The following is a 12,500-nucleotide window of genomic DNA, read 5'->3' on the forward strand; positions in this document are numbered from 1 at the left end:
ATACTTCGTGAGCACACAACACACACACACACACACACACACACACACACACACTCACAGGGGAAGACATAATGTTTCAGTTACTCGGGCGCAGGTAAAAAGAATAAAACAACACTCAAGACTGGCACTTAAACCGTTATATTAAAGGCAAAAATAGTAAATCGCTTGTTGTACAACATGGTGTGTGGTTATAAGGACGCTGTGAACCTGTTTCCTAGGAGGTCCCCGACTTCGCCTGAAAGAGTTCGTTGGTGTGCAAGAGATAACTCATTCCATTGCTCTTTAAAGGGCAGTGTGCCGCTAAGCAAAATAATGTCAGCCCTTAAATAAAACAAACAGTGACGCTTCGTAGTTTCACAAAGGGATTTTCCGGAACAATTTTTTTTAGATGTCAACTGCGTTATTTAGCTCAAAATGAGTAGTTTTTATTTTCGAATTAGTTTGCCTTTGGCCTAAATATTTTTAGCCTGTTTTCAGTAATTATTGGTGTTAGTAGTTTTTTATTTATCCTAGTGTCTCTTTTAGTAATATATAATTATATGTACACTTCATTTGTGTTTTTTATTTAGATCAAATAAACAATTATCTCCAAATTTACAGTTGTTTACAATGATCTTATCGTTTATGGCCCGTCTTGCAATTAATTGCTTCAAGGGAAAGTTATCCTTACAGTTTTTGCCTGAACACAGTAGAAGAGGAAAGTTTAGTATATTCTGTCTCGGTAGCTCTGGTGAACTTACCTTACAAAATTAATATAGGATTATGGTAAATAAGACTTTGAGACTGGAATTCTGTAGTGACCTTTCAACATTACTTAGGGAGCTACAAAGACGCTATGTAGAAAGAAAACTTGCTGCGTGTGATGGACATCTTGCTGCATTACGCCCGAATCGTTTTCGTGTGGTGTTATGCACTTATACATAACTCCTCTGGGGCTGGAAGTCTCTCTCTCTCTCTCTCTCTCTCTCTCTCTCCTTCCTTTTCTTTCTGTAAAGTAGGCAAATGTCCCGGATGGGGCGGGCGGGGGGCGGGGGTGCTTGGGAGGTGGAGCTGAGGTAGGTAAAAGAAAGGACGCCATTGTAACACTCCGCCTGTAATTACTGGGTAAGTGTTGAAAACCAAGTGCTTTGAAATTTTTCATATTCAGAATTAGACTTAGTAAATCGTGGAAAAGCTTAACCGTAAGCATCAGCAAACAGTGCGCCATCCTCATGCTTGCACGCATTCTTCTGCTGCTTGAAAAGTGAAGCATTTTTCTTTCTTTAATAACTGGAGGACACTGATATTTTGTCAATCTGTTTTATCTCTGTTGCCCCACGTGACCTAACCACTTAAGCCGCCTTAGTACGGTATGTCTTTTCTTATTCGTTATGTTTTCCTTACCTCTATTATATCTATTGATTTTTAAATCATTATATCCATTAATTTTTTTATTCATTTTGCTTTTCTTCCCTTGTTTTATACTTTCATAATTTTAGCATTATATATCCGCAATTCGTTTCAGTCAGGAAGACTGTATCGGTAATGTCCTTCCTTTCAGGACATTATTTCTAGCTAACGTATATTCAGTGATGTAAACAAACCTTTTGTAATGATGTTTTAGTATAATATATTTGTAATTAAAATAAAAATCCCATGCTATTCAATGCATTCAAATACCAAAACATTAATGTAGTACAAAAGCCAGAACGCACTAATGTGCCACCTGCTGTTAAAATTAAAGTGGCAAGGGGATTTTTTTTTTTAGTTTTTTTGCATCATGTGTGCACAATTATCAAGAAACATGCATATCTGTGGAAGGTTAGACGTGTTTTGAGGAGCGGGACAGTTGACGGTTGAATGCGTGGTTGCCTTGCCTATTTCGAAATTTAGAGAAATCTGAGGAGGTGTTTCTTTTCGCGAGTGGAAATTCTCTCGTCATTGAATCGCTGGGTCGCTTTATCCAACATGGCGGTGTCGGGGTAATCAAAGAGCTCTTCCTCTCCTTTGAGGCCCTTTTGGGTTTTCTGAAAGAAACATATTTCCTGAGGAAACCCATTTTGCAGATGGAAAATGTAGCAGCAGATCCCCCGGGAAATTTTAAGAAGGGCTCGCGAAGGATTACCATGTTGTGAGTGAATTTCCTTATAACCGAATGATTCCGTTTAGGTTGCATTTCACTGTAAAGGAAAATTGATAGGAAGTTTGGATATTGCACAGTTTATCGTTCTGTTGTAAAACCTATTTTTGATAAATTTGCACTTTTTTGTCATTTAATAAAACAACGGTAATCATTAATAGTTAATCCCATTTATATACGTGAATACTGATGTGTGCACCTTATGTGTTCTGTGTGTTTACTTTTTCGGAAGTTTTAAATCATTATTAAAATTATTATTTACCGGTTAATGATATCATGATTCTGATAAAAAGAAGCTTTATTCTTTTTATCCAAATCAGTAAAATGTCAATGCCTCTTCATGGTCCAGCACTCTCGTACCATCACTACGCTATTTGGCCCCCTGCCAAAATCGGACAAGAGGAAAAAACCAGTAGTATGAGTATAACATTTCACATTAAATGTCTTTGTTGGCCGTGATTTTCTTGTTTCCCTTCTTTCTCTCTTTCTTTCCCCCTTTCCAATTATTCCAATCATTTGAACCCTCTCGTGTCCTTCCTCCTTTCCCCTCTTTCCTCCAGTTTCTCTTCCACTTTATATTTTCGTCTTTCGTTTTCTCTTCATTCTGTTTCTGTCCAGTTTATATCTTTTCCTCCTCTTTCTGTATTCCCTACTGTTCCCTGCTCCCTTTTCCTCTCCTCCATTTTCCTCTCCTCCCCTCACTCAACTTGCGGTAGGGGAAAGCAGAGGTCAGGAGTTCCTTCTTGCAAAGTGGAGGAAGAAGTTTGGGACACGGCTTGGCTCCCTCTTTGCATGGGGCTGATGATATTGCTTGTTGAGGTCAGAGTTGATACACGAGTTGATTTAACTTCCCGCAAGTTCTCCCTGATTTGTGAAAGGAGCAGCAGGGTGTGCGAGAGGGAGATGATGCCGGAGTGGGAGTTTGTGTATATACAGATGATGATGAGTGGCGGCATTCCCGGAGGATCTTCCATGCCAGTTTGGATGCAATGTTTTCAAGAACCCTCACACGGACTATCACTGCTTCAGATTGAACAGTAAGCTATATGCATTCATATAAACTGTGCAGTTATTAATATTCAGATAATAAATTGAGCATTGGGCATTAACTAGAAATCAAATTGAGCTATAACTCACACCGTGACATCGACTCGACAGCAAATTAATCACTGGGTAATAAGTGGTGTCATATTAGGGAACAGGTAATTTAATGACGCCAAACTCAGCAATAAGCAATGTCTGATGTGGAATACAGCAGTGGGTGGCAGTATGAGATCAAACCAAGCAATAGGATATGTCTCGACATAATATCATTATTGGCATACAAAGAACAATCAGGCTTTGACGAATACTGGAGACTAAAAGAGCCACTTGTGTCGATCTACTCATTATGAGTGCTGCTGCATCCGGACAATCATTGGTTTCATTGCCTTGCAGCTTTGCTAGTCTTTCTTTTAATTTTGTAAGTGCTATCTTACACATTACATGTCTTTTAGCATCCTTTTATGATTAAAGAAAGAAGCCTTCGCAAAATTAGCTGAAAGGTGTGAATTAATTCATGTTAGTACTGTTTCTTATGAGAAAAGATACGAATAAACTAACTTGTGTGATTAATTTTCAGAAATTTATTTTTTGTCTATTGCTTCATCTTTAAACATCATTGTTTAATATTCATTGTGATTTTTAAAATTAAATTTTGACAGCTGTCAGAAAAATAAAAAATATTCGTATACAAGGAATATGAATGTAATCAGCAAGTAGAACCTTTGAGGTGACGGAAAGTCAAATGTGTTCATTTTTCCCCCTCCAGAATTTTTAAGCTACGTTCGCCATAATTCCGTTCCTTTTCAGACTACACAAGTTTTGGATGGCTAGAAACTTTTCAGACAGAACAAATATTATGGGAAGCTCTAATAAATTATTTCAAAGTAGATTTTTTTTTTTTTAATTTGGGAGGCTATAAAAAAGTTAAAAGCAGATTTTTTAACTTTGTGGAGGTTCAGCCTTCATGTTTATTTAGAGAATATGCATAATCATACTCCTTTGATATTATTTGCTTGATGTATTTGTATCTGAGAAACTATTAAATGTGTTTACGATCCTTCGTTTATTTTATGTCTCATCCCTGAGACATTGTTGTAACCATAAGAAATTAGGTTTTTGGTGTCGTTTATAATACAAGTAATTGACAGAATGTTATAAATGCTTAGATTTTTTCTCGTTCTTTGAATTTCCAGATTGTTCCTCATTTTTGACAACGACTAATAATTGAAAGAACTTTAATAATCAGTGTTTTTCCCTTGCTGAAGTTTCTGGTTAATAACCCATGCATAAATCACAGATTATTATACATAATATCGGTTCACGGTGATTATCAGCAAGCTCATTTCTGTAAAAAGACCTTCGTCGACGTTGATTGTTCGAATAGCGCACGCGCGCATGCGCACTAGTTGATGAGTCGCAATCAATTAGCATCCAACGTTTGGAAGTTCCAGCTGTCAGGCGCTAGAAGACATTAACGTCATTCCTTAATTGCTGGTAATCATCATTCCCTTCACCTCCTTCTGCGAGTCAGCCTTGCATCATCATTATCATTACCGTATTTCACCCTCATCAGTCATTCCTCATCATTACCGTATCATCTCTCTAATCGTTCTCTTGAATCTGTCATCATCATCATCATTATCATTATCTTGTTAGTTTTCTGGAAAGAAAATGTTGTGTCAGCTTTGTCCGTCCGCACTTTTTTCTGTCCGCACTTTTTCTCCGCTCTTATCATCAAAACTACTGAGGCTAGAGGGCTACAAATTGGTATGTTGATCATCCACCCTCCAATCATCAAACATACCAAATCGCAGCCATCTAGCCTCCTCAATAGTTTTTATTTTATTGAAGGTTAAAGTAAACCACAATCGTTCTTCTGGCAACGATATAGTATAGGCCACCACCGGGCCATGGTTCAAGTTTCATGGGCCGCGGCTCATACAGCATTATACCGAGACCACCGAAAGATAGATCTGTTTTCGATGGCATTTATTATACGCTGTGGCGGCTGTGCAGAAAAATCGATTGCGCCGAAGAAACTTCAGCGCACTTTTTATTGGTTTTTGTCCCTGAATCGGAAATGATACTCCTTGAATATCTATTCATCTCCTCATTTCTCAGCCAGATCCGCCAACCAGGACCCGGCCATTAATAGCAAAACGAAAGAGAGAGAGAGAGAGAGAGAGAGAGAGAGAGAGAGAGAGAGAGAGAGAGAGAGAGAGAGAGGAAAAAAAATTAACGAGTCCTCACCCGTAATGAGGATTTATCAGATCTCGTTTACTTGCTCAAAGGTATCAATTACTCCTCCTTTCGGTTATCTCTAGTGAAGTACTAATGGTCTCACTGATTCTCTTGGGGAGAGACTTTTATATGTTACTAATTACGCTGCTGTTGGTTTCCCTCTCTCTAAATGTGTGTGTGTCTGGGTTGCAACATTCTCTATCTTCCGCTACTCAATGTTTTTCCTTGTCGCTTTGTATACGTACTATTGTAGGTCGCTTGCGTTTGCAACAGATCGCGTTGATTTCAAACAATTTTATGGATTGGGCTGTACATATTAAATTTTTTGAGGAATTGGTACTCGTTAGGTTGCACTGAAATTTACTTGAAGACAAAACGCGTATTCAGTGTTAAGAAGTCAGATTGCAGTTTATTGTTTTATATGTGATATACAAATATATAATCTCTCTCTCTCTCTCTCTCTCTCTCTCTCTCTCTCTCTCTCTCTCTCTCTCTCTCTCTCTCTCTCTCTTTTCCATTATTGGCTCTCGTCTCACGTAATTCCCTTTTCACCATCCTACCCCCTGATGACTCCATCCCGAAAGCCATTAGCATCTTGTCTGTGGTGTTAACCTCTGGTGTTAACAGCTGACAATCACACTCCGTTTACGATATCCGATAATGAGAATGAGTTCGGAGCCGGAAACTCGGCAAATGTTATGGTGCAGTGAGCTTCCAGACCTTCTGGAAGCGAAGGTCTTTGCGAGATGATTGGGGTCTACCGTTTGTTCTCCGTGCATTACTTGTGGTTTATTGCAAGTGGGCGATACGAAATGCTGTATCAGGTTTCCACTGATTCCTTATTTGATGCTTGAGAGATGGTCTTTGCTCTGGATTTACTGATGTCGCCCTTGCAGGGACGTCTGCATTTCGAGGTGTTATTGATCTTGCAAAAGGAATGAAAGAGAGTATGTCAGTGAAAAAAGTGCAAAATAAGTAAACGAAGTAATCTTACGAAATGACCTTAGAATCCGGGAAACGCAAGTGTGTGCAAGATGCAGGTGGACACTCAGTGTGTTTAGGGAGGTTAATGTGCTGTCGATGAACATTTATGTTAGGCGTATGAAGTGTAGGTGTAGACGATTTCTGAATGAATTTACTGGATGAATGTGGCATTGCCGACATCTCGACTTTATCAGGAGTCGTCTTTTTAATGGAAAAATTTTTTGATGGTGAAATAATATTTGTAGGGGATGGGGGAGGGGTCTGGGTCTGTAGAAGGGTTAAAATGAAAGAGAACTCACATATCGAGTTAATGGTGGAATAATTTTTGGTACCCCAAAAGTCATCATAGGTGTTAAAACAGAATCGTTCTCATTTATACAATTGGTAATTCGTCTGATATTGCTTAAAATTCTGATGACATGCTTTCATTTACTGACCTTATTGTTCTTGACCTGGTAACATAAACACTGATCCAAGGTGCCCCCGTAAAAGAGATTATCCAGAGCGCCAAGTATCGAGATTTGTGGACCTTTCAGTTGAGTCACGTCGTCCGATTCGGTCTTCCTGGAGTTATTTTGTTTGGGAATCCACGAAAAAGCCCGTATCAGTAGGGTGAAGTCTTTTAATCCTGACACCACATGTTTCCGATTTCCCAAGGGATAGTCATTTAGTCGAAACATGAGTAATCATGTTAAAAAAGTATGATTTAGCCGTTACAGAGTCAAGGAAATAATACAATGGACTACTTTTTTTTTACCTAACCACACCGTAAGTCTTTGGCAGTGCCGCACGTGCCCGTCCTTACTCAGCCTAATGTGGCCCAGTCTCAAGCTGTATGTCCTTGACTAACCACTTACGTGAAAAATTACTTCATCTCTGTACATAATATATTCAACTGCCTATGCTGCGCAAACCTAATACGACGATCTTTGAGTTGACGTTTTTTTTAGGCGAAAATGACTGCTGGAGAAGATGCGACAAGTCTAACCCCAAGATTCCCGTTTCCTGTGGTAAATTTAAAACTGATTTCCGTAGTCTCTCATCCATAGACCTGCATACTCGAGCATATGACTCGGAATCATTAGTTTCGTTATCCACTGAGGTGTCAGTCACGGCAGTTCCTTTTTTGAGAAGTGAGAGAAGTTCTTGCGAAAAGTTGCTAAGTGGGGTGGCAACATCATGTGTAAGCAAAGGAACGCGCTTTGTTCTTTGCGTTATTATTAACTTAACTGCCATATCTTGAAATCAATAAAAATAAAATTAATGCAATGAGAGACGCGTTGAAAGAATCAGTTACACATATCAAATCACAATAGAAAACATCCCTTGTGGTTTGCGTGGCTACAAACTGAGCCTTCTGCTCGGCTAGACCTTTGCCATACTATGTGTAATATACATACATATATATTATATATATAGATATATATATATATATATATATATATATATATATATATATATATATATATATATATATATATATATATATATAAATGGAACACATCGAGCAATTTCAACCAAACTTGGTATACATATGACTTACTATCTGAAAAGAATACTGTGTGGGTAAGACATCACTGGCGCCAAAGGGGGTTGGGGTGGGAAGGGCTTCACTGATACGGGGCTGGTTCTGCCGTAGACTAAGTAACTAAATAAACTCTATAGATTTATCATACCTCATTTTGGTATACTCTCTGGAAAGGATACTGTGGGGATAAGACATCACTGGCACCTAAGGGCGTGGGGGTGGGAGGGGGGTGACATGTAAAAATAACCGAAAACGACAGATATTAGTGTATAATTCATAGTTTTCGAGTCACTGAGATGAATAGTGACACTCCCAGTGCCCTGTAAGTCAAGTTCAGCCCCGATAGGGAGGTGAAATATAAAGTGTCAAAAATGACAGACATTAATGTCTGATCCATAGTTTTCAAGGTCACTGAGATGAATAGTGACATCCCTGATGCCCTTTAAGTCCAAGTTCAGCACTGTTAGATATGGGAGGCGAGAAGGCGTGAAATTTAAAATGTAAAAAATACTGGGCAATGTAACGGAAGCAACTGTCTTAACAGGAGAGAGAGTGAGAGAGAGAGAGAGAGAGTAGAGGGTGTGTTAGGGAGGAGAGAGAGAGAGAGAGATTTATCAGTTGTTATTCAGTTTTCCCTGGCAGCACCGGGTTGGTCAGCTAGTATGTGTATATATATATATATATATATATATATATATATATATATATATATATATATATATATATATATATATATATATATATATGCATATATGTATGTATATATGTATAAAAATGGTATATATAAAAGTCTAGCATATATAGATTTATAAAAATATATATATTTTTATATATATATATATATATATATATATATATATATATATATATATATATATATATATACATACACACATACATATACACCACACAGCTTATTTGGACATGGAAAAGCATGAACGTATATAACTAAATATTATCATGGTCTCAGTGTAAAAGAAGAGAGTGTGGCAGTCATTCTTCAAAGAAAATCCATTTCATAATCATCCGCACCAGCTCCCCCGATCCCGTTTATCCCGAAGAGATTCTGCGTTGGGGAGAAGTGAAAGCGTGTGAATCTGCTCTGCGGTTAGATTCAAAGGCCTCTGGAGAATGACCTCAGAAAATGACCTTCCGGGTCATTGCCTAACAATCGGGTCTGTGATAGAACCTCATTGTTGTGATCATTTAACTCTTGGGCCAGTCTGAACCCTGCCTCTAGGGCAGCGTTCCCGGTGTAAATCGCGCTTCCGACCTTATTTGTTTGTGGTGGGTAAGATTAGTTTTTAGAGCGTGCACGCGCACTTCCAGTGCAGTATTGATGCGCGCGTGCTCTAGAATATTGTTATAGTTGATAGATATATCTGAGATAAACTTCAAGAAAAATTAAAGTTCCCGTTCACTTTAATTTTCTATTTTGTTCTTAGTTCATTCCTCTTGAAAAAGAGAATTCTTTCATTTCATTTTGCCCGAAGCGTTTAGCAACTTATCTTTCTTATGAGTATTTTATAAGATGGATGAAATTACTGACAAAAATAACCTGTTCAGGCTAGTGCTGGTGAATGTTAATAGAGAGAAAATGCTTGATAAGTTCAAAGTCCTTTTTGTAATGTTCTTCTTTTCCCAGTCTTTAACATTGCTTCCTTCCATGTGCTCCTGCTCTTTCGTGTCAATATTGACTCTCCTGGTACTCAGTGGGCCTTTGCGAACTCTTGCACTTTTAAAATCCCTAAAGTAAAGCTTCTGTTTGCGCAGGCAAGTGTTTTTGTTGGTACGCACGGAAGTGAGTTATTATTATTACGAAATACATTGACAACAGCTCTCTCTCTCTCTCTCTCTCTCTCTCTCTCTCTCTCTCTCTCTCTCTCTCTCATCATTACTTCTGTTTCATTAAGGAAAGACTGTTATGTATCCCTCTTTTCTCCTTTCCCTAGGAATTACTTAAAATCTGCAGCGTCTGCTTTGTAGCTTCTAACACAATTTTGTCATCCCTTAACATGAGTTGACTGATCAAGAAGGTCGTCTTATGTTTAAAGCGTGTGCGTCTATGTTGTCTTTGAACTTTGAAAAAGGTTTTTCATTGCGGTTATTGTTATTATAATTGCTGCCTGATGGTACGTACACACACACACACACACACACACACACACACACACACACATATTTATATATATATATATATATATATATATATATATATATATATATATATATATATATATATATATATATATATATGTATATATATATGTGTGTATGTGTAATTTTATTTGTTCTTTATACTATAGCAATCCAGTCAGTAGGACATAGTATGCAATTATTGGCATATATTATCTTTCCATGTGGTATTTAAGTAATATTTCTATGAAGGGAACATAACTTGTGCTGTTAAATTTTCACCGCCTGTTAAAGATCATATAATATAATTTAGCCTTTATAAACGAAGTAAAACTTGAGAATAATAAGATTCTTCAATACGGTCCAAACAATGGTTCGTTTTCTTTATGGAGTTGAAGAAAAGAAATATCATGGCGAAGAAAATCTGCATCGACAAGAGTGCTTGTTCCAGTTGAAAGTGCTACTTAAGTCGCTTTAATTTGTCAATAGCCACAAAACCCGAAAAAAAAGCCCAGACGATCGACAGAGAGAAACAAGTAAAAAATGCGCTGAATTTTCTTCGGCGCAATCTAGTTTTCTGTGTAGCGCATAATGTTGTATGAAACTCTCAGCCACGGCCCATGAAACTCTCAACCGCGGCCCATGAAACTTTCAGTCACGGCCCGGTGTGGCCTGTGTTATTGGCACCTATAGCGGTGCCAGGCGCACGATCATTGCCAACTTTAACCTTAAATAAAATAAATACTATTGAGGCTAGAGGGCTGCAATTTGATATGTTTGATGATTGGAGGGCAGATGACCAATATACCAATTTGCAGCCCTCTAGCCTCAGTAGTTTTTAAGATCTGAGGGTGGACAGAAAAAGTGCGGACGGACAGACAAAGCTATCTCGATAGTTTTCTTTCACAGAAAACTAAAAACTAAATCTTTTATAGCATTAGAAACCGAACTGAAGACTCTCCGCGTTTCCTCCAGTCGGAAGTTCCCGATGTGAAGACACCCTTGACTTTTTATCGGTTTCTTTAGATCGCTTATCAGGAGAGTAAGGCTGGGCAAGAAAAAGAGGTAAATGAGCAGTTCTCCTCTCGCTTGCTCCTCTCTCATTTTTGGTATAAACCCTTCTAAAATATCGCGAGATACTGTGCGATATCTCTTATATTTTTACCTACAAATTATTTGTGTCACGACTACAGTAGGTTATTTCTCAAGCGAACAGACTTCACCTTCTCAGATTCACCTATTTTTCGTAATTATTTTGTCGATTTAATTAATTTTCAGCTTGGAAGATACGCCGGGCTTTATTAAGGAAGCCAAAGAAAAATTTGTTTTCCAGTGACATTGGCTTAATAGAATTTGACTGCTTTTGGAGTAAACCCAAGGTTGTAATCAGAAACAGACAGACAAAGTTAGATCTCTATTTTTTTTTACCATGCTAATATAAGTTTATGTATCAACACTTATAACCATTTAGAAGTTACATTATTTAGCTGCTGTTAGATTTTTGGTCCTTTAGGTGAAATTGATAGACTAACGATGATTGCTTTCTTTTTTCACTCAGGTGGTGAGGTCGTGCGCCGGCTGGCGGATAGTGCAGCTGTACTTAGGCCGTACTTCCTTTTTGCATTTCTCATGCTCCATCGAATGACCTTGGCTGACCCTGTGGTGACTACATCCGGGGACCAGGTCACCACGACCCAATACCTCACCGCCATTCCCGAGGAAACCTCGACCTTGACCAGTGAAAATGGGCTCGGAGGTCTAGAGGTCATGGACTTGCGGCGAGATCCAAATTCGCCGTTCATCCTCAGAGATCCGTGAGTAGCCTGTCCCCTCAGTGCTTGTGTTCTCATGCTCTTGCCATTACTTTTCCCTTCAGCTGGGTGGTGCGGACATTATCTTCTTGCATGTGTCACGAAGTTTTTCATTATTGTTATCCATTTTGCTTAATGTACATAATTTTCTATGGTTATCTTAGTGTTCTTGTGATGCGTGTGTATGTCGCGTCATGCATTTTACCATCAGAATTATAAATAATTTCTTGTTTCCATTAGGTTATCACGTAATCGCTACGATTTTTTCTTTAGGAAATAAGTGTCCTAAAACAATATTTTCATTGATAAATATGTATATGTATATATACATATATATGTGTGTGTATGTGTTTGCGCGAGCATGTTTTTGACAGCTGCAGTTATTTCTTTGACTTTTCGACTTCCTTGCACGTTTTAGAATACGCTTATAACTACAAACCTGTATCTGAGCGGGAAATGATCGAAGCTCCCACCTTCCGTGACAACTCATAAAGGTTCAAACGAAAACAATATATATATATATATATATATATATATATATATATATATATATATATATATATATATTATATATATATATATATATATATATATATATATATATATATATAAATATTTATACTGTATATATGTTGAA

The 12,500-nt window shown here is 37.8% G+C and overlaps 1 protein-coding gene across 1 annotated transcript in view; it reads left to right on the forward strand.

Annotated features, from left to right (window-relative positions):
• The window catches only part of LOC136853240 (CD109 antigen-like), a 1,188,472-nt gene that overhangs the window by 155,862 nt on the left and 1,020,110 nt on the right, over positions 1 to 12,500 (forward strand). The window contains exon 3 of the mRNA XM_067128618.1: positions 11,611 to 11,866. Coding sequence (XP_066984719.1) covers positions 11,611 to 11,866 — 256 coding nt within the window. The remainder of the gene's footprint in view (positions 1 to 11,610; positions 11,867 to 12,500) is intronic.

The sequence above is a fragment of the Macrobrachium rosenbergii genome, chromosome 27 (assembly GCF_040412425.1).
Source record: "Macrobrachium rosenbergii isolate ZJJX-2024 chromosome 27, ASM4041242v1, whole genome shotgun sequence".
Taxonomy (NCBI): domain Eukaryota; kingdom Metazoa; phylum Arthropoda; class Malacostraca; order Decapoda; family Palaemonidae; genus Macrobrachium; species Macrobrachium rosenbergii.